Below are 24247 nucleotides of genomic sequence, written 5' to 3' on the forward strand. Positions count from 1 at the left end.
TTTCCATTCATTACTCCATTAACATTATTTTATTTTAGAGTCACTTTGAATTTCTGTAATGTGTTGTGTACTTTCACTTTGTTTGCTTACGGTTTGAACATCAAAGTAGAATTTTTTGAGTTTGACTCTTTACAAGGACTTAAATTTGATGCATTCTCTTAACACTGAAATCATCACAATGGTGTCTACTTGTGTGAACTTTAAGGCCAATATCAAATTTACGAAGAATAGCAATGTTCCGTAATTTGAACATCTCTCTTTTAGAGTAAATTTTTAAAAAAATACGTAATTCAACCCGTGCGAAGCACGGGTTTTTAACTAGTTCTTGATAAATTTCATAATCGGTTTGACCAAGAACCTTTGGAAAGAATTTTTTAACTCGCATAAGTATGAAAACTTGGTTTTTTTTTAGAAAGTATGAAAACTTGTTAAATTCTATTATCATCAAAATAGACTACAACTATGTGTAAACCCCATTTATAGATTTGCAAGTTGAATGCTAGACACATTACATGCCCAATTCATGCAATAAACTTCTAAAGAAAACTAACTTGTCAGCAGTACCAAGGAGAAAGCTAAAAGATATTAAAGCTAAATTGTAACATTTTTACTAGACTTTGAAGAAGAATCTTAATCAAAAAAAAACAAACTTCACTTGAAATGATTTGTCTTCGTTGGTCTCTCCAACAACTTCTGAAACCAACAAAATAGCAATTTTTTGTCCATCTTCATTTAAAGTCTCTCAGCTTACTTAAGTAAGGGCACCATCGTGTCATTGTGTTTTAATGATTGATTTTGTTTGCCACTTCTAAGTAGTAAAACTAGATTTGATTGAAAAAAAGTGGTATAACTAAATTTCTATATGAAACAGGTTGGTCTTGCTCTATTTTTAAAAACTTTGGAACAGCATTCAAAGGGTATAACGTGACATAAGGAAGAGCAAAATAAACCAATAATTCATCAGTACGGTATCTAAAATATATTTGTCAATATATTAAGTGGCCTGAGGCATAACCTAACGAGAGGTTTACACATCTTTAAATAGCACATTCTTGGGAAAGAAAATCTAAAGGTGAACCTTCAATTTGTTACATTGGAATTACATTTCAGATTAAAACACAGATCATTTGAAAACAATGTTCTATTTGATAACCCGATTTATACATATTCTGGCCTATTTTCACTTGTGCAGAATACTCTTTCTTGACATTTTTGGCTTCTTCTGAATATGGTTCTGCAATGCAAACAACAAAGGAATTAAGTTGGACATACAAGAAAGTGCATTAACAAATTTCAAATCATTGACAAAAAAATTGCTACCTTCTGTTTCTCCAATGCATCATAATCAGTTCTCTCCCTCCACTTACTCTTGCGTAGTTTTATTGGCCGATTTCCGACGTACTTACCTGAAACCAAGATATCGAAGTCAGGGTACATATGTTATTACATTGAACACAATCATATCTACCTACTACAACAACACCCAAAGCACCTTCCAAATAGATGAGATCAGTTATTTAGATCACATGACGACATAATGTCTCATGGATCATATAAAAAAAAAAAATCATGTAACTCCAAACTTCACTTAATTATTTGACTCTCAACAGTGAACATGAACATGTCCTATCTTTTCCACACGTCCAAACCACCTAGAACAAGAACATGTCAGCTTTCCTATGATAGGAACTCATGTTACCTTCTTGCTGATAATATCACTCTTAATCCTATCTTGTCTCGTGTGACCAATCATCTATGGTAGAATTGTCATTTCAGCAACAATGACCTTGCTTCTTATTGCCTCAATGACGGAATTCAACAATGGCATTGGATGTGCCATAAATCCATTTATTTATGTATAAAAGAAACAAATTTCCATCGTATAATTTATAACCCATTTATATGCAATTGTGTGTATGATTATATCTGCATAGAATTTTCAAACCCCATATTCTAAATTGATAATTTCAAACCTTGCTGTTGATTTTGGCAAACTTATACACTCTAATTCAAGTCATTATATTTACACTGAATCAAAGCATATATATTAGACATGATATAATAATAATAATTAAAAGAGCAGCTTCCTTGTTGATTTTGGCAAACCTATATCCCTAACTAAAAAGTCAATATTATCTGGCATTACACAATTGAAATATTGAACCAAAGCAGATATTTAGACATGACATAACACAGCATAATGAGAGAGAAGATGTTCATAGAAGTCTGCAAATTACTGACCATTCATTTCTTTAAGAGCAGCAGCAAGGTCAGCAGGGTTGGCAAAGCTTATAAATCCATAGCCCTTTGTTTTTCCAGTTCGCTTATCTCTAACAACCTAGACAAGATCAAAGATACCTTAATCAAAACAAATTACAAAGAAAATACAAGCACCACAAACATATTTGCAAATAATAAGCACATAGCTAGTTAACACTTAGCAGACAGGCAAAATGTGAAAATTAAAAATAATGGACAGAATGTGATAAATATAAGTTTTTCATATGAAATTAAGCGTCTGGTTGGATTGACTTATTTTTGAGCTTATGTAAAACAACTTATGCAAATAAATAAGCTTTTATGTATTGTTCATACGCTTGTCAAGGTTGTTTATGAAAAAACAGCTTACGAAGATACAATTTTCGTCAGTGAGAACTTACGAATTAACATAAAAACTTTTTTATTTGGATAAGCTATTTTTTATAAGCTTAAAAATAAGTCAATCCAAACGGACCATAAGTATATATCCACTCTCAAATAACGCACCCTCTTCTTTCTGGTAACAAAATTTAGAGCAATAAAATTCTAAGTCGCAGCATGAGCTACTAAACACGTGTTCTTTTATTTATTAATTATATTTTTGTAAACAATGGCTATACATAAAGTAACCCAGAATGAAGGCTCTGATTAGCATCAAATTTCCAGACTTGATGTAAATGCAGATTATTCATTATTCACACATTCCACTAGAGAAGGAAATACCTTGGCTCAATAATCAGTCAACAAACAGAGCTATGTTTAAATTTTCAGCTCACGTCTTCAAAAACTGCTATATATAATATAACCAATTTTATCATCACAAATGAATTTTGAAAGCACCCTTATCTCTGGTGGACACTCAAAAGAACTCAGTCTCACTTATCCCTCGTTATGGGTGGGAATATTTCAATGCCACACTTAAAAAACCCTTTGCCAACACACTATTTGAATCCTTATTGCCATATGAGCCTGTTTGGATTGACTTATTTCATATTTGAGCTTATATACAGGCAGAAACACTAGTGAAACTGTTTGGTAGAGCTTATGGAAACAGCATATGGCAGTTCATTAGTCGTTTTCAGCTTATTTCCATAAGCTCTCCATGATAGCTTATTAAATCGACTTAGCTTATACAAAAACACTTATATATGATAAACATTTACGCTATAAGTGCTTAGTTGAGGTGTTTATCCAAACAGGATCGTATTATTGAACGAATTCCACAATACTTTCTAGGGGAAAGATACTAATGTGCTTCCAAACTTGTAAATTTATATACGGGTAACCAAAACCAGAAACTCGACCTGACTCCAATTCAACCGATTTGAGATCCCGTAACAAACAAAATAAATAACAGACACAACACTAATTTATAACAAATCGAGCATTTAAATTCAAGCGCATTAAACTATGTCACCATTTAATAATTTCAAGTGCCCGTGCTTTGTGAACAATGAGCAATGAATGGTGAAAGAAACCCTGGGATGACAAAATAGTGTATCAATTTAATCATAAAAAATGCCTGATAAAATGTAAATTATGAAGCAGGACCTACCTTACGATACACAAATCGTTAACAACTCTGTCCCTTCAAACAAAAATCTGAGAAGAAAATACAAAATGCTAAAACTAACCCAGCCACAACTAAAAATAAAAGAATTTCAGTTAGATAAGATGCCCACTTACTCTTGCCATGTTAAAGGAAGGGAATCGCGTGAATGCTTTCGAAAGAACATCATCATTGACTTCATTCCCAAGATCACCGCAGAAGAGCCGATAATCATCTGATTATACAAAAGGTAAAGATAAATCAATCCATAAATAGTTATCTAACTTGTGTAAATGTCACAAAGAAAGAATGCAACACTCATCTCTGCACAAAAAACATCATTGCAATTCCTAAAAAATAGAATCCATCGCCAATTGAATCGTGCATATCATAAGAACAAGAGAGGATCAACGGAATTGTTAAACTCCAAGTGTAAGAGTTACATGAAAACAGTAATGGTTGAGGCATAAAGAGAGATGAAACAAACATAACAGGGAGCCAACTTCCAAAACAATAAGCCCCATAAACAAAAAAGACTGGGGACTGGTAAATAAAACTTAGGGAATGTTTGGATGGAGAGTTTTGGTGGGTAGAGGAGGGCTTCCTTTTCTTCTTTAAATTAAGGATACTATAAAATATTTTTAACAATGTGCTAAGTGTGATTGAAGTATTATATGATCATTTATCATGTCCTTTCAAAAAATATCAGATATATATCAAATCAAAATATAGACATGTCCTGCTAAAGTGCTCCCCTCCAAAACTCAACTCTCAAACACATTCTTAAGGTCCCTACACCAAAAACTTTAATTTCACAATCTATTGCTCAAAAACTTTTTAATAATATTAACATTCAACCAAAAGACCCCTATGATAAATAACCTACATTGCAATATCTTGTTTCTCATCATAAAATGATTGTAAACTTTATATCTACCTTACATGTGAACATATCATGATTGCTACCATATTGAAAAACCTTCCTAGCTCCCAAGTATCGCAACCAGTCACTACGTTCGTATGTTATAGATGTACAAAATCAAGAATACAATTTCCATATAGGCTCGTGGAAGGGAAAAAAAAAAACATAAAAACACAATCCAAATCACTTCAATGAAACATGAACATTTTCTAGAAGTGTAGAATTGATTTTGACATGTTTGGATGTCCTCACGCATAATTGATTTTGACTCTAGAATCGATTCTAACTTAAAGCTAGGATTTATAACTTTTAACTCCAAACATATTTTTACACTTGCATTTATTGTTGAACTCTTTTTTAACTAAAATCAATCTTTGTCACAGAAAAACCAAACACACACTACCTCTCACAACCAAATTTCCAATATACATTAAAATAAATTAATTAACGAATTGGAAAAAAAAAATTATATAGCAATAACATAAACATGATGATACAATACCTTCAGGCCACTCTGCAAGAATAGGATCCTCCCAAGCTTGACCAGCAGCTTTCCGAGGAACAGCTTTCTTCTTGGTCTCAGCTTTATGCTCAACGTCGCTACTCGCAATGGCCGCCTTCACATTCTCAAGAGCCTCCGGCGTAATTATCTGTGCATCTCTCTCAAACAATTGCTGTGCCTGTTCAATCACACAACACAATCAATCAAATCAATACCAAATTCTCTTTTCCCAATTTCCAAATACAAATTGAAAAGAAGAAAAAAAAAACTAACTTGATATTGCGGAACGGAGTAAGCAGCAGGCGGTGGAACGGGGCCGACAATTGGCGGCGGAGGAAGCTGCACGGCGGGGGTGGCGACGTAGGGTGCGGCGTAGTGAGAGGTGGTTGCGGGTTGTTGAAGGTGAAAGGGAACGGGGAAGTAAGGGGCATTGGAATATGTGAATTGGGGTTGAGATGATGAGGATGAAGGTGGTGTCGTCATTGCAATTGGAACGAATCGTGAATCGATGGTTCTGCAATGTTTGATTGATCGAATTGGGGGAAAATCTAAAATCGCGTTTGGTTTAGGTTTGTTTGGGGTTTTGATTTCGTTCCAGAATTTTCTTATTCTAAAATCTAAAATCTAAAAATTGGAGATTCTTGTCCACTTCAGAATTTTCTTTTTAACAAGTGGGGCCAGCCTCCGGTCTAAAATGTTGATAAAATTGATTGATTTTGTAACCGGTTAAAAGTAATTTTGTATTTGAATAAATTTACGTAAAAGTGAGTCAAACCGTAAATTTGTGTGTGAAATTCAATTATATAATCAAAAATTAAAATCTTATCTTCAAGGATAATCAATTATAGAGATAGAATCGCCTCTTCAAAAAATAATTATATTATAGAGATAGAATCAATTATACTCGACAACAAGTAAATATGTCAGAATCAATTCTACATCTCGATAATCAATTATGGTCTCTTTAAAAGTGGAATCAATCATACACTTATTATGAGTCTGTGACTATAAACCAGATATTTTTAGACCCCTTGATGTTTTTTAAACTCCTAAAAAAGTTGGAAGAAAATTTTTGAAGAGCATTTTTTAAAATTTTAATATTTTTGGTAGATAACTCGTGAAATATATTTTTAAATATTTTTTATTTTTTAATTAAAAAAATAATTTTTATTTTATTTTTTTAATAATTAAAAAATACACATGTGGCGTCCACGTCAACATTGACTTTGTCAAAATTAACCTGTGGCCAAAAACTGCAAAAGGGCAGTACTTAGGGGGCTTGATTGTATTTTATTTTGTTAGGGGAACAAAATCACAACTTTCTGATACTTAGGGGGTCAAAACTGCTATTAAGTCTTATTTTAATTAAAAATACCATAAAAAATGCACAATGCAAGTGCTGAACCGGAGTTCCAATAGTATGTACCACTATACCTACAATTTTTTTTATGAATAATTATTGTGAGAAATAATATATACACACTAGAGAAATTACCCCCTCGAAAATTAAAATATTACTCCTGACTTTGTCATTAATGTAAACTTGCAAAAAATTGCGTCTCACTGATTTTGTGAGGGGCGGGGGTAATGCTATACTTGCATCCCCTTTTGTTTATAGATTCAAAATGATAAGTTTATAAGTTTTATGTAAAGAAAATAGTGTTTTTTAAAGTTTTAATGTGTTAACACACCATTTTTAAGATAAAATCTTATTTTTAGACGTCTTAACAAATTGTTAGTATTTCTTGTTGCTTAAACATATACACCTTTTTCCTTTTCGTAGTTTTTATAGTAAATCACCATCTTTGTCCATAAAACTATTAGCGTCGTTCATTTTGTTCCTTGAAATTGGTGAATAGGAAAATAATATCCCTGTAATTATATGATATTGGCCATATTGTTAAGTTAGTGTGTTAAAAGGTATGTCGTGGATGTTAAATGTATATATGTGGCAAGTCCAGGTGTAATCCATCTTCCTTCAAAGTCAAAGAACGTGATGAATTACTAGTCATTTCTTTATTCATCCCCCCTTATTTTACCCTCACTTTTCACCTTTTTTAAGACAGTTTGTTTATTACAAGGGTGAATGATTGATGTGATAACTCTAGTTATTGAAACAAGAGAGGAAGAATATTAATTTGTTGAATATACCACAAAGGGTTTCCATTATAAATCAAAAGATGGAGAAAACCCAATACTCTTATTAGGGGTGTTCGCGGTGCGGTTTGGTTCGGTTTTGAGTATAAAAGTCATCCAAACCGCGAGATAAAAAAGCGTGCGGTTTGGTTCGGTTCGGTTGATTTTTAAAAAGTCATCCAAACCAAACCAAGCCAAACCAATGCAGTTTGGATTGGTTCGGTTTGTGCGGTTTATCGCAAGATAAAAAAATATCACATTAACTCTAATATTGCCAACTTGTTACAAAATAAACATAGGACATTTTATTTTGCTGTTTATATGATAAAATATTAGGTAACACTTATATCTAAATATGTAAAATTAAGAAGAAACATGAGCATGAAACAAATTATTGGGAAGTAAAGGAAATAAATTCATCACTGGAAATGAATTGAAAGAGATGGAAAGGAATTAGAATCGAACTTGATGGTGCAACAATGGAAAAATCGAATCAAAAGAGATTATTCTTGAGCTATGTAATTGGGCTAGGACATGTTTAAGTGATATTCATTATTATTGCGGTTTGGTTTGGTTTGGTTCGGTTGCTGAGATGTAAACCGCAACCCAAACCGAACCGCGCGGTTCAATGCAAAAGTCATCCGAATTTATCCGAACCAAGTGCGGTTTTTTGCGGTTTTGGTTTGGATTGGTTTGGTTTGCGGTTTTTCTATTGGGTTGGTTCGGTTTTGAACACCCCTAACTCTTATAGACAATTAAAACCGTAAACAAGGGTCTAAAAAACAGGGAAAATAAGGGTTTGTTTGGTAAACACCAAAAAAGAGCTTTTAGCTCTTAGCTTCTAGCTTATAAGCTCATTTGACAAAAATAGCTCTGTTTGGTAACACTTTTTGACCATGAGCTTATAGCTTATTTCACGAGCTTATAAGCTATTTTTCAGAAGCTATTCCAAGTAGCGTTTGAGCTTATAGCTTATAGCTTCTCATATTTTCTTCCACTTTTACCCCTATTGTTTTATCTAAAATCCATTTTTACCCTTTTATTATAATTTAATTCAAACCTACAATTCCCTAATATACATCCCTCGTTTTTTTTCCCTAATAAATATACATCCCTCGTTATTTTTTTTTTTACAAATACATCCCTTGTTATTATTTATCTCATTTGTCTTATGTTGCTGACAATATATACCTCCATTTATCTTTTGCCTTATGTTGCTGACAATATATACCGCCATTTATCTTCTTTTTTTTTTTTTTACAAAATACCTCCATTTATCTCTCTTGCCTTATGTTGTTGACAAAAAATATATATATACCTCCGTTGACAAAAAAGTATATATACCTCGTTATACTTAAATAAATTTTTTAGTGAATAAAATTTAATTTACAATATAAAAGATATATTAAATTTATAAATTTTAATTACTTTTTAAAAAAAAACAAAATTGAATTAAGAATTCCTGAATATTTAAATATCAAGTTATATAAACTTTATATTTTGAATTAATAATACCCTTTTATGTCATTTTACATTTATCAGCTAGTTAAACCGCTAATTTTACCAAACACTTCAACTAGCTTATCAGTCATCAGTCATCAGCTAGCTTATCAGATAAAAGCTATCAGCTAACTTATCAGCTAAAAGCTATCAGGTAGCTTATCAGTTATCCGCTATTTTTACCAAACAGAGCCTAAGATTAACTAAGCTCAAAAGCGAGAAAGCAAATATAATATTCCATAAGAGCAATGCTTCATATTAATAAATTATATATTTTCTATATCAAAATAAACATAAAACAAAAATAACTATACTATTTAAGGCTCTTCCACAAGCTAGACGATGCAAACAAAAGAGACCAAGCTTGGACAAAAGCTATTGAAAAGAAGGCTTTAACGGTGGTGCTTTTGATAACAAAATGTGCTAATTGGACAACCAAGACTTATGGAAGAGTTTGATGAGGCCAAATTTAATCTTCTCAGAAACGATGTTGCAGACAATTTTAATATGTTTTGCGTTCATGAAAGGTTGAATTATGTGCTAAGTAAATGGATGGTCTATTGCCATAGTAGATAGATATGGGCTTTGAGAAAGTGACGTGCATATCATGTAACGAACAATGAAGTTTCAAACATCCATTTTTACTAAAAAAGAGTTCAAAAAAATAAAAGAACTAGATTTGTTAATGTATTCCCTAAAAAAAAAAATCTATATTCTGTTATGTCACTTCACTTCATTGTTTTCATGTTATTTTCACAAATGAGTCATTAAAGAGTGTTGACAAAAGATACAATTCATACATGTGATTTATTTTATGAAAAATGTTAACTAGTGTCCTACTAGTTAAGAAGATTAATATATAAATTATGCATTGGAAATTGAAGAAAAGTGAAATATTTAACTTTATGAAAATCAAAAAGTTGTTGTTTTTAATGAAAGTTTTCTATTTTTGACATCCTTAACCATTGTCCTTAGAAAATTGTTGTTCACACATTAGAGAAGGCTGAGACACACATGTAAAATACGCTTTTGCCTCCTCGGCAGTTAACTGCCGAGGAATTTGAAATCCGGCTGCAGTTAACTGCCGAGGGATTCCTCGGTAGTTAACTGCCGAGGAAAGCATTTATGCAGACAGCAGGTCCTGCATTAATGCTAACCCTTACCAAACCGTTTTTAGGCCAGTTTTGACCTGTAATTTCACCAGAGCATTTCCATAGGCAATTCAAATTATACAACAATGAAACTCGGTCATAAACAAGAAAAATGCAATATCTTTTACATTTGTTCATAATTAAATCAAACCGACATTTGGTTCAAACCACAAAAAAGTTTGAAATTCATCAAAACGGAACATAGTGTCCATAATCAAACAACACATTACAACTCATTACACATCATTAAATTAAATCCCTACTTACATTCATTACAATTGCATATGGAACGAACATATATATATAATACATTATTTTCCACCATATTCCTAAACATAAATCCGACGTCGCTATCGTCTTTAATAATCCAAGGCATATAGCTTGCCGTTTTCCATGCGAATTCATCTCTATCTTCTCCTAGGTCTATCATTGGCATTAGAGCAGACAAGTGACGTGTATATTGATTTTCACCAAGATGCTCAAAATAAGTGTTAAGTTGTGTCTTCAAATCGTCAATAGAGTCCGTCGGTGTTATCATAACCTTAACCGTCTTTTTAAACGAGCAATACCTAACACGACCTTCAATTCTTGCAACCTCTGACATGTTTCACTTGACAAAAGCTTTAACAAAATAATCATAGATTAGAACAAAATTAAATGGAATGTAATAACGAATAAATCAAATGCGTAAACATTAATAAGCTATAAATAAGTATTGCACTAGTTTCAAGTCAATAAAAGTCATATTATCATATATATCAATATCAATTACATAATGTTACTTATATATTGGCCACAAAAAATTGGCATTACAATTTTGACCCCAAAATATACGTCGGTGTAATTTCTACCAAAAAAAAGGACTAACACCGACAAAAAAATCCCTTGTTAAAGGCCAAGTGATTGGAGAAGATCAAGTGACATAAAATCTTCCTCATCTTCCGCAATAACTTCAAATTGTTGCTTTGGTTTTTCGGGAGTGTCCAACAAAATAGGCGCCGCTTTGTTTGATTCCTTTTGTGGTTTTGGCGGTTTGTTTTCACTTTCAATAGCCATGAGCTTTCGGAACAACTCATGTTGATCCAAATACTCATCTTCCCAAGTCACCGCATCTTGTTTCTTGTGATTGTGCCACTCCGTAGATGATGGAGGTAGTGGACAACCATTCCTCAAGTAAATAAGCACAAAGTGATTAGGAATTACCCCAAGGCACATGATGGGAGTTTTTTGCTTACCCGGCGGTGGTGGCCCTCTTAGTGGAAAAAAAGATTCTGAGTTACCAACTTCAAGATTTGTCAACACAACCACACACCTTTTGTAATAATTAGCAACAATGTGCCCCATGTCCGGAAAAGTCAACCACTTATCAACAAGATGTGCACAACTTTTTGTATTTGCGGGAGGATGTAAGCCATTTATAATGTAGTTATAACGATCCTCACCCGCAAATACTTCAACATAATCATCTCTATAATCTTTCAATTCTTGAATAAGATGTGTACGAATCATGAGATGATTTTGTGCGGTTAAGCCCATGAACTCGGCTATAGCCTGGAATCCACAATGTCCATCACCAATAACATCCACCACTTTTTCAATAAATGGAAGCATGAAGCGTGGCATATAATCAATAGGCCTCATAACCGGGATAGCCTTAGGCTTTGGATACCGAGAAGGTGGTGGAAGTGGGGAAATTGGTGCTTTACCAAGACGAGCACCTTTTTTCCTTTTATATGATGATGTTGTTGGTGATGGTGACGGTTGACTATCCGGATTTTGGGAATCAACAACCTCCCAAGAAGAAGGGATCCGGCTAGTGGATGTAATTCTTCCTTTAGACCCCGCAATGTCCACTTTTTTCTTGGCTCCCTTGGTTGTTGCTTTTTGTGGTGGTGGAGACATCATGGTGGTTTCAGGAAATGCCAATTGCCGCAAAGCCTCCTTGACTTCAAGCTTCATTTGGAAAGGGAGTTTCTTGAGACGTTCTACAATACCCTTCAACTCATCATCCACCGAAAAACCAAGTTCATTACTTTCTTCTCCCATGCGTAACCTTTGCCAATCGTGGTGTATCTCATCCAATAAAATTGGCTTTTCTTCAAGGAGTTTAGTTGCAATTTCGCATGCACATGGTAAGCCGTAAGATGTCCTTTGAACACAACCACATATTTCCTTGTTCATGCACAACATTTCCCTACAACGTGACTCTTCCATAGCAATGTTGTCCAAAGCATATTTAGACACATGACCACCTAAGCCGGAGTACAAAGTGACATCTTTGAATTTATGTTCCAACACGGTAACGCTCTGACCAAAGGCTGTTTGTATCGCAGTGTGTTGAAGCAACAACATGTTATGTATTTTCTCCCAACAAGTACCCAAATCACCCACACTATTGTCCAAATATTTCTTCACCAAAGCATGAGCCGATTCTACCCTATTGGTGGATCTACAACCAAGATGCAACACACGGTCTGTCCATACCCTCACTATTTTCTCCTTCACTTCATTCAAGGTGGTCATGGCATAGGCTAGGAAAGGTGGGAAATCACTACAAGCATCTTGGAACTCCACTAATGCATTTGCATATAACTCTTGAGTGGACGATTCAACCATATCTTTCCATGCCCTCATGATCTTCTTGACAACATCGCGATTACTCACCTCTTTCCCATCCTTTTTTCCCAAAGGATATTTACAATTTAAGACGCACCTTTGTTTAACATTTGCTTGCACATGAAAGTAACAATTCATACCATAACTTTCCGGGAAAACAATTCCAACCGCTTTCATCAAAGACCCATCTCTGTCGGTAACAATCACCTTAGGCATATTCATCTTTGAAGTAAGAAGTTTACGCAACATTTTTAAAACCCAAACAAAGTTTTCCTCTTTCTCATGCATCAAGAATCCAAACCCAACCGAATATGTCAAATCGGTCGAAGTTACCCCAACTACCTCAAACATTGGCATCTTATACAAGTTGGTTTTGTAGGTGGAGTCCATAACCAAAACCGTTGGAAAATTGTTAAACAACTTAACGGATGTTGGATGTGCCCAAAAGATATCTTCGATTGTATTACTTTCACCATGTGTTCTTGAGTAATAAGTATAGTTGTGCTCCTCCAACTTCGAGATTAGATATTGCAACGGCTTCTTGTCACCTCTATTTGCCTTCCATATTTTTTGACGTTCATTGTACACTTGCTTCACATTTGTCATGCAATGTGGTCTTTTGTTCTTCAAGTGTATCAAAATATTTCTTGGAAGCATCTTGCTCTTGGTCAAGTCATGTACAATCTTCTTGTCATCCTCCTTTAATCTACCGGCAAGAATGTGTCCTTCTAAAGCCGGCTCCATCGCATGGTTGTGAACTCCATTAAGAATGTTCAATCCCCATTCCTTTGTTTGCGTACTTTGATATCCACTAATCATGAACAAGCACCCGCATTTTCTTGAGCCCGTTGTCGCATGCTTTGGTTTTTTTTAGGCACTTTGTGAGCTCCACTCCTTTCACACACTAGGCGCAATATTGGAAGGATCAAGCTTGATCTTTGTGTAATAATTGTAAATCCCGCCTTATTTGCTTGACAACGTACCCACCCAAGCAATTCTTCTCTATCTTGAAACTTAATGTCGTCAGAAAAAACCTAGCCGTGTCTACTTCGTGGGCTTGAAGTGGGACGACACCGGGGCTAACATATTTAGAAGCTTCAACATTGACGGAAGCTCCATCAATGTTTGGTTTGACTTCAACCTTAGGCGGTTTGACATCACCGGAAATTTGGACAAAATTACGTTTTGTCTCTCCCGAAACATCTTCCGCGTTCTCGGTCATTACTATAATTAAACAACACAAAAATATAAATTAACAACTTACTAATGCATAAACATCAATGCCATAATGAACTAAAACAAAAAAAAAACAAAAAAAAAAACAAAGAAAAAATAATTTGGAAAAAATGGTAGTAGCTGCCATTTTTTCGTTCTTAAAATTTTTCCCAAGTGTTCCTCGGTAGTTAACTACCGAGGTTTCCCACGGCAGTAAGGTACCGAGGTTTTCCTCGGCAGTAAACTACCGAGATTCCCCATGACAGTGTTACGTGAATGACGTTGTAAACCAACCATGACAGTGTAACATATCCAAAAAAATAAACCGAATAAAATGCACAATACCTATTTTTTTACGTCAAAAGTGTGTTGAATCATCCTATGCTTGATGCTTGAATCATTTTGGAGCAAGATTTGATGAAAAAAATTTAGGATTTTGGGTTGGATTGGAGTTGTATGGAAGGTGATGAGAAAATAGTGTGTAGGGGGAGCAGGTGACTGTTTCATCTGATGAAACAGTTTTCCTCGGCAGTTAACTACCGAGGAATTCCTCGGCAGTTAACTGCAGCCGGATTTCAAATTCCTCGGCAGTTAACTGCCGAGGGGGTAAAAGGGTATTTTACATGTGTGTCCCAGCCATATGGAATATGTGAACATCAATTTTCTTGTCCTTAGGGCATTGGTTAGCAAAACCCTTATTTTATAGTAATAAATTCATAATTAACATAAATAGTTGCATCCTGGATGAAAGTATCCCAATAAATGGTTGGGCCTCTTCGCCCATAAGTTTTTTTCTTCATATTGTATCCTTAATAGTTACCAAAAGCATGAATTATTGTTTAATAGTAACACAATAAGAGTTTAATAAGTTATAAAGTTGATTTTTTATGTTCCTCTAATCTAGTGTTCATGACCATAAAATAATCAGAATTCACATAAATAGTTGCACCCTTGAAGGTTCTCGACGACTTTGCATCACTTTCAATGGTAGAATATGAATCATTTACGTAATGGTTGGTTGATCTGTTGCGTCCCCTAAGAATGTTGTGAAAGGCAATATTGTCTAAGGGATCACAATTTTCTCCCTAATAAAATAATCATTACAACAAGTCACACAACTTTCGTGATAATATCATTAATTTAAATAAATACTTATAAAATGTGTAAAAGATAAAATGGTAGTAAACACTACAATATACATATTAAGTTATAATAGCGAAATGATAGATGTATGTGGCAAAAGCTACAATATATATGCATAAATGTAGGTTTTATACTTCACGTTTTCACGTGTAAAGTCTACATTATAAGTGTAAAAATGGCCAATGATATAGATCTCAAATAAAATAAATTTTGAGGACAACACGCACGTGTTCGCATGCACACACGTACAACCTTTAGATGTGGAGAGTGTGTGTTGATTTAGGAGTATAGCATATACTCCCTCCGTCCCGTTTTATTTGAGTTAGTTTGGTTTTTCACACAGATTAAGAAAAATGTATAAATAAAGGGAAAAGTTGAATATATTGTATTGAGAATGATAAAAGTAGTATTAATTAGAGTTATATTGTATTGGGAATGATGAAAGTTGTATTGAAAATTGAAATGACTCAGTTATTTTGGGACACTTTTTTTTAGAAAATGGGTCAGATATTCCGGGACGGAGGGAGTAAGAGAAATCAGAGGTTGATATGCAAACTAGGATCTTTGCCATCTTCTCATAGAATCTCAAATGTAACATAGACTTAATTCAAACTCTAAATCTCTCTAGGTGTACTTAGAAATTTTATTAATTACGGATTGCATGTGAGATTGAAATAGAATTACAATAGATTATGGGTATGTTGTAATATGAGTGTGTTGTGCAAGATCTGGATTTGCTGCTAGAGCAAAATCACACAATTTGTCGCAGTAGCAAATCTCAACCTCTATCCATGATCTGACGGTTCCGAACTCACAACACGAATTTCAACAATTTCACACAATGTCAGATCTTGATCGTTTATTTTAGATCAGACAGGGTAAAACAACTACCGCGTGCACGCAGTAACTGCGTTATATCCAAATTCGTGTTGTGCATGTCTTGAATATAAAGCTTGTTAAGATGCTAGTTATGTTTAAGAAAAACAATAATAAGAAATTGTGTTTATGTTGTGCCATTAAATCATTTCATGTGTGTGCTGATGAACATTTAGTTGTGCTATAAATATGTTGAAATAGCCTACTTATATGATAAGAAATGAATCCAACACTGGATTTTGTCAACCAATTTTTTTTAACTAAGTCAAACTACGCCTTAAGACTCATAAAATTCTAAACAACTAAGGTTTGTTTGAGAGTTTGAAGGGGAGAAACGAGAAATCTTTGAGGGAAGAGAAATGTAGAGGAATATAACGAAATCTGTTACATTTTTTGAAAGAGTATTTTTTTTAAAGAATGATAAATTAATATTTTTGTAAGTTTAAGAATATTATAACATGAATTTAATTTGAAAAATTCACATAAACCCTTCAAATTTGTTCTCCGATACAATTTTTGGTTTTCCTAAATTAAGATGACTTTGTATTACGAACAAAAATGAAATCCTCAAAGTCTTCTATTTTTTCTACTTAGTACTTAATTTTTTTTCAAAGTCATCCCATTATTTTCTCCTCCAAATTCCCAAATAAAGTTCATGAGCATTCACAATGAAGATATCTATTTTTGGTATTTAAATGGATTTCACCTGTACACTTATAATTTGTTAATATTAATACCTAATAAACACTTAATCCTTCCAACACAACACCTCACACAAATGTCTTAAACGAGATCCATTAATCATTTATCAATAACTCTATAATATTACATTTTTAATATTTTAAAAATGTGGGCCCCACTTAAGATTGAAGATCTACATATTGAGATCTTGTTCCTATTAGTTTTCAAAATAATTTTTCTTCAATGAAAAATACTTTATAGGTACCAAATCTTGAAATTAAGATCTTCCATTGAAGATGGTCTTAGAGTATTCACTACTAAATTAGATATGATCATTTTTTTTTTTAAATTAATAGTTATCTTAGTACTTAATGTGTAACTAATAGTCACAATAGTTCTTGAACGTAACGAAATTTCAAAACAACCTTTGATTACTCCTTCAAAAAAAAAAAAAAACCTTTGATTATGCACATAATTACACATTCAAGGATCAAAATGAGTATTAGATCCTTCGATGTGCTACTTCAATAATATTGAGATCAAATAATTCATTCTAAAGTTCAATTCAAATCAATGCTTGACTTTTTTTACTTTACCATCTACTTTTGTTTGAAAGGGACTTTATATTATATTTTGGGTCGTGCTAACCAGTGTCTCTGAGGCATTGGTTAAGCATACCATAAAAGGGGATTGTTACCATAAAAGAAAACTGCTTCTGACTTTATTATAAATTAATTGCACAATTTTAATGTATTAACTACTATATAATTTCCTTTTTCATATCCTTAATCAGTGTCTCAGGGCACCGGTTAACATTTCCCTTATATTTTTCTTGACAAATATTATTGTAGTAAAGAGAATGGAAGTAAATGCACGCGCCTAAAAGAAGAGTAAGTTAGGAATATTGATATTGCAATTTGAAATGTCTGGTCATCTTTGGTCACAATCACGACTGCTCGCTGCCAAACTTTGTCCTGTTTTGTAACAGCACTCTTCTTTCCCTCATTTAACCCTTGGTCACACTCTCACTCTCACCACCATTTAACTCTCACTTGTTTCACCTTTTCTGGAAACAACTATATCTGAATATCCCCACTCACCCTTTTACCCTGCAGATAGGAACAAATGATACCATTCCATTTTCCACCAATTACTAGGATTCCTTCTTATATGAACATCCTATCCTAACCTCAACCAAACTAAACTAAACTAAACACTCAGTTCAGTTCCTTCATCCACTCCCTTGAATTCTGATCCTTTCTCTCTAAACCCTAAATATTCTTTCTCTTATATGTCACTGCACATGTTGCTCTTGTTTCTATCCTTTCCAGCTACAAATCAACTCACTCACTCACACAGACAGACATTTATCTCTCTTTCTCTTTCTCTGCATCATATAATATAACGAATATATATTATATGTTTGTTTAATAGTTATTAATATTTGTCCCTTTTTTTTAAGTATATTTGTCTCTTTCGTTTTCTTGCTAATAAACCCTAGTCTTTGCTGCATATTCATCAAAAGTATCTATCTATCTCACTCTTAGCAAGATCTAAAACCAGATCCAAATCAACAAGGGTTTATAGATAAGTAAAAAGAAAAAGAAGAGAACAGAAAAATCTTCATTCTCCATGGATTTGGTTTCATCAGGATCAACAAACCAGAGTGTAGAGAGTCCAACAAGTGGATCTTCAATGACCAACAATAGCACCGGAAGTGGAAGTTCAACATCAACTCCAACTTCAAGCCGTTATGAAAACCAAAAGAGAAGAGACTGGAACACATTCTGTCAGTATCTCCGAAACCACCGTCCACCACTCTCCTTAGCCCTATGTAGCGGTTCCCATGTCCTTGAGTTTCTCAACTATCTTGACCAGTTTGGAAAAACCAAAGTTCACAACCATCCTTGTCCTTTCTTTGGCATCCCTAATCCACCAGCTCCTTGTCCATGTCCTCTTCGTCAAGCGTGGGGTAGTCTCGACGCTCTCATAGGTCGTCTTCGGGCTGCTTACGAAGAGAACGGTGGTCGTCCTGAGACTAACCCTTTTGGTTCTCGTTCTGTTAGGATTTATTTAAGGGATGTTCGTGATTTTCAAGCAAAATCTAGAGGTGTTAGCTATGAAAAGAAAAGGAAGAGGCCTAAACCTAAGGTATCTACAACCACTGCTAGTGCTAGTTAAGACCTCAATATTCAAAGGAGCTAGCATGTGAAATTGTTTACGGGTATGTATATATCACTGCAATCATGTTTTTTTTTGGTATTGGCAAATGTTAGCACTACTTAAAAAAATTTAAATTAGCTAGAGAAACTTAGAGAAAGTAAAGATGAAGTTTTTCTCTATGATGTGTTATTAAATTTTGGGGTGAGAGAAGGGATTTTTTCCTCAATATTTTGTATTGCTATATGTATATATATTTTTTAGTTTGTTAGGAGGAAAAATGTTAATATTAGAGATTGAACCTTCATATGAATATATGATATTTGCATATGATAAATTTTGTTGTGTTTATGCTTTTTGTGCTTTTGATTAGGTGTTTTTTGTGTCCAAAAAGAGACGTTCCATGGTGGTCAAGATTATTGTTGAGATGGGGTTGGAGTTAATAATTTGCAGTACTTTATGAGTTAAGGTAAAGTAGATCGATGGTGGAAATTTGAAGTACTGATCTAGGTCTCTCTAGCTAGCTGCACCGACATGTGTGTGTTTTGATCATAAGATTCGTTCATAATCATAACTACTACCAGTAGAAGAAGAAGAAAATGGTTATGATTTAATTCTTGTACTGAATCTTGTAAGAAGAAAATGGTTATGATTTAATTCTTGTACTGAATCTTGTACGAAACATTAGTGTATTTGTGAAGCATGCGCTTTTATAGTCTATATTATTTAAATTTTCGTGGGATTACTGTTAATATAATTGGTGGATATTGAATATGCTTGGCCAATATATTTGTCTCAATTATGAATATGCTGACATATCCAAATTTAGATTGCATTTAACTTTTAAGCATTTAACTTTTAATAAAGGTGAGACGATGTTGGTTTGCTATGTGATTTTCCCCTCGTTTTATATTCATTGATTCAGCAAGAGTTTTATATGATTTTTTTCTTCTTTAATTACTTGAGGATTTGGGTGAGCTAAAAATAGTATTGATTAAGGTGAGCTACGTAGCCTACCGGATGTATGTCTATTAGCTAGTAGGAAAAATAATAAACAAATAGATCAAGCAAATCAATTATTCTATTATTGAAGTTAACACAGGGATGAGACAAAACCTGATTGTATTTACCTATTTGTAGTTGGTGGTGGGATTCCAACCCCGAATTTTGTATATATTATGCATTATTTATACCAACCGAGTTATGCTCACTATTTTACAATATGAATAAATTAAATAAGTTCTCTAAAAAATTTCTTAGTTCATTTGTTCAAAATTGTATATCGTTTTGGAAAAAATTGTCCTAAATTATATGTCGGTTTAAAATACTAATTAAACATTAATGTTGTTTTTTTCTATTATACCATTAACTATTTATTACTCTCCCTTCTTTCAATTCATTCATTTATCTTTTCCATATCATTTATCAAAGACAATTTGTAAAACAACTCATAAATTTGTTTCCCACACAATATTAATTACATTTTTTAATACGTATGGAATGCTGAAAACGTTATACAATTTAGGACAAAGGGAGTAGTTAATTAAAAATCGAGTCCGGATCTGCAGGTACCAAAGATACTAACGAAAAACATTTTAAAGAACATTCATTGTTTGACGATTTTTTTTTATGCTAAGCCAGAAGAAAGGACATGCATCAAGAAGAGTCGTCGTCATTCCAACTAGGTTGGCACCCCGAGGAGCCTTCTATCCTATGATGCCAATCTCAGAAAATTATTATAAAAAAAAAAGAAAAAGATATGTACAAGAGGGGGGAACAAACCAAAACCCTCAGAAAATGCAAAAGAAAAAAGAGAGAAAACAGCCAGGGAATCTATAATCAGGCAAGCCAAAACGATCCCTAAAGAAATCCCCGCGAACATCCTGCGGTAACTCAGACAGCCAAACTGCACCCTGAATAGAGTGCCCCATATTAGCAAACTTGTCAGCACAACCGTTCCCTTCCCGATAAATATGCGATGATATCATCTGAACGTCGAGCCACAGCGCATTATGCCACTGATTCCGAAGGGAAATAGGAACGAGGGAGTCATTCTTAAAAGTCAATAAAGCACTAGTAGAGTCACTTTCCAACCAAATGTTTCCCCAACCATTCATTCAAGGCTGTATATTCCATGGCATAAATATAACCTAAGACCTCAGAATTAAACACGAAGTTATTGCCTAAGTTGCAAGAAAAAGCCCCAAGAAAAGTTCCCTAAAAATACCCCCGCAAGCAGCATTCAAACCAATCACCGAGCCGTTCGTATTGGCCTTAAACCAAGGGGGAGAGGGCGGTTTCCAAACAACAATCACAATATCTCTAACTCGTCGACGGTGGAAAGACACCGAAAGAGTCGAGGAAACTCAACTCCGAAGCTAGGCAACAACCAGAAGAAGTAATACCACTCATAGTAACCGAATAATCGATCTTTACCTTGGCCGCATGAATACTTGCTTTGATATTGCTGAAACATAATTTGTTACGGGACATTCAAATAGCATGTAAAGTATGAACAATTGCTGCGACAAACATATCTGTAATCTGCGAAGATCGGTGACATGGGACACAATCAATAATGGTAAGCACCAAAGATGTATCAACCAAACAGTTGAGGCGAGAGCCAAGCCACACCTCTGTAGCAAACGGGCACCGGAAGAAAAGATGGTCAGAACTCTCTTTCGCGGACATACAAAGGGAACAAACATAAACTATCAAGCATCCACGACTTCGAAGGTTCTCATCCGTGGTCATCTTTTGATGCATAAGACCCCAAAAGATGAAAGGATGAGATGACGATTTACAAGATTTCCAAATCAAATTTGCCCAATGAAGCGGTGCGGCCACAAGATGCAAGAAAGCAAAGGCTTGCTTCGCATATAGAGAGCCATCCAGGGAGTATATCCAAACCAACCTGTTAGAAAGTGGCGAGACAGGCAATATAATAGAGGCCACCCCGAGCTGCAACCTCAGGCTCGACCAACACATTAGGCAATATAATGACGATTTTTTTTTGAAATGACTAAAAACAAGATATAATATATTTATAAGGATTAAAAATTTGATTAAAACATAATTATTTTATACAATCATGTCCAAAAAAAAATTGTTAAAAAAATTATTTTTTTTGAAAGAATTTTGTTAAAAAGTTTTTTTTTTTGAAGGATTATATGCGGGCAATAATCTTTATACAAAACTCATGTGAAAAAAAGTTATCCAACATAGACAAATATTGTACATCGAATATGCACTCCAACACGTCAAATTTTTCAACAAAACATTTTTTCCATATGGAACATGTATGTTTTCTTTTTCTAAAAAAATGTATGATTTTTTTTTAAACCAGCCTAATGATTATAAAGTCATCTATTAAATAACTGTAAAATTTGATAATCAAACCTTGTCTCGGCATATTGAATACTCCATCCGTTCCGGTATATCTGAGCCAGTTTGGTTTTTCACACAGATTAAGAAAAATGTATAAATAAAGGGGAAAGTGGAATATATTGAATTGAGAATGATGAAAGTAGTATTAATTAGAGTTATATTGTATTGGGAATGATGAAAGTTGTATTGAAAATTGAAATGACTCAGTTATTTTGGAACACTTTTTTTTAGTAAATGAATCAGATATTCCGGAACGGAGGGAGTATGAAATTTTATTTTGCTTACTTTAATTTATAGTTAGGCGGCCCCACTTAGTGAGAAAAGACCTGATTGATGACAATCAATGTATGCAATTAACATAGGAGCCTTAAAGCTTGGAGAAAGATCCATTGTGTATCTTTGGTTCTTGGTTTGCATAGTATCTCAATTTCATTATCTAATGTATTTTTTTCTTTATCAAGTAGCCTAATAACTAAATATTTTTTTTAAGATGAATAACTAGAGGATCAGGTTCGAATTGAGACATTGCCTCGTTTTAATAGAAATTAGAAAACCAATAGTATGCAATTGATCACTTAATTAATTATAATTTATTATTATAAACGTGGTTCTCTTTTATATCTAATTATAATTTCCTTTTTATTATTAGAAAAAGTGGTTCACTTTTTATAATTTATTAGTGTGTGCTGATGATGGATTGTCTCCCCGTGGGAAGATCAAAACCTAACCGTTGGCAGAATCAGGAAAAGTTGATATAATAACACTTTTGAAATAGGAAGAATTTGACTAATATATAATGATAATCACTCTCCATGGTTCACTGATTGATTTTGCGCAGAGAAATGATATTTTGACAACCACTTTTTGATAACTTTTGGACAACTTTCTCTCTCATACTCACATGATGTTGTTATCCTCTCTCTCTTCCTTTTTCTCTCTCCATTGTTTTTGACCAATAAGAAGTGAGAAAAACAAGGTTGTCAACAAAGTTGTCATCAAATGGATGTCAAAATATCATTACTCTTTTGCATAAGACTAAAAAAAAGTTAATTGATTAGAAAGAAAGTGGTATGCCTACTTTGAAATGACTAGTTTTGACATTTCCTCCATGGTGTCTTTTTTTATTGAGCATATAACCAATATATTCCTTGCACCAATAATGAATCGGTCTATTTTTAACAAAATAAAATAAAATGATCCAAGTGTTTTTATTTTAGAGCAATGCTATATCTCTAGAAAAATAACATCAAGAATTCTTCAAGAATAAAGAATAGCCAATCACAATGCACTATTTGCCACAATTCAAGGAGGTGTGGCTGAAAAATTGAAAGTGGACAAATAAATCATCCAATTAAAATTTGCCAACTATTTCTTGAAAAATTCTTGAAGCTATTTTTCTTGAGAAGTAGCATTTTCCTATATCATATGTCAAATACACATCAACCTATAATATTATTAATATAAAGAAAATGAAAACAGAAAATAAAAAGAAAAAAGTTTGTAGGATCAAACCGAAACCCAACAAAAGCAACAAACACGATAGGTTAGCATCCCAAAACTATTTCTAAAGAAATCATTCCTAAGAAAACTATGACAAATAGTCCATCATCGGTTAATGGCAATTGAATACCCAAAATTAGCTACTTTATTTGCATATACGTTCCCTTCTCTTTAGATATGAGAGCACTTGAAAGTGATAAACCGAAGGAAAAGCATCCTATTCAATCATTGATTTTTTTTTTTATTCTCCAAAGAACCAAATTATTATTACTAATAGCCTTGATCGAAAGGATTAAATTTTATTCAATCTGTAACTTCCTCCAACATTCTCTTAGCATGATCAATGTCCAAATCTTACCACTTAACTCTGCAGTAAGTGCACCACTTCTGCCGATGTTGATTGCAAAGCAAGTAACAAAAGTAGTACTAATAAATAAGCGCTTTATAGGAGGCAATCTACATTTTTTGTGTACTAATAAATATACTCAAGAAGGAATCCGAAAAATTATCACTCTATTTCATGCCGAAAACCTTTTTGTTTTTAAGCATATTAGAACAATGAATTTAAACTCTTTTGTATGTTTGGGTAAAGGTAAATTACATGATCGTGTGGTAATTCATCTCTAATTTTGATAAATTAGCATGTTCCT

The 24247-nt window shown here is 33.6% G+C and overlaps 2 protein-coding genes across 2 annotated transcripts; one reads left to right on the top strand and one right to left on the bottom strand.

Moving 5' to 3' along the window:
- Positions 1 to 945: 945 nt before the first annotated feature.
- LOC146957055 (RNA-binding (RRM/RBD/RNP motifs) family protein) lies at positions 946 to 5865 on the bottom strand. Its single transcript, XM_085733833.1, is given in 7 exon segments — positions 946 to 1212; positions 1214 to 1234; positions 1321 to 1406; positions 2242 to 2338; positions 3946 to 4043; positions 5233 to 5410; positions 5506 to 5865. Coding segments are annotated over 7 exon segments (744 nt in total). The 5' UTR covers positions 5716 to 5865; the 3' UTR covers positions 946 to 1158.
- Positions 5866 to 17583: 11718 nt separating this feature from the next.
- Positions 17584 to 19516, top strand: LOC146957056 (protein LIGHT-DEPENDENT SHORT HYPOCOTYLS 2-like). Its single transcript, XM_085733594.1, has 2 exons — positions 17584 to 18774; positions 19084 to 19516. Exon 1 carries the CDS (start codon positions 18183 to 18185, stop codon positions 18729 to 18731), a length of 549 nt encoding a protein of 182 aa, XP_085589720.1. The 5' UTR covers positions 17584 to 18182; the 3' UTR covers positions 18732 to 18774; positions 19084 to 19516.
- Positions 19517 to 24247: the final 4731 nt, after the last annotated feature.

Source organism: Medicago sativa, chromosome 1 (genome assembly GCF_051527215.1).
Source record: "Medicago sativa cultivar Bolivia chromosome 1, Bolivia_mono, whole genome shotgun sequence".
In the NCBI taxonomy this organism is placed as follows: domain Eukaryota; kingdom Viridiplantae; phylum Streptophyta; class Magnoliopsida; order Fabales; family Fabaceae; genus Medicago; species Medicago sativa.

Bases quoted from the DNA above. Each gene is read 5' to 3' on its own strand.
- LOC146957056 (XM_085733594.1), top strand. From the start codon at position 18,183: ATGGATTTGGTTTCATCAGGATCAACAAACCAGAGTGTAGAGAGTCCA.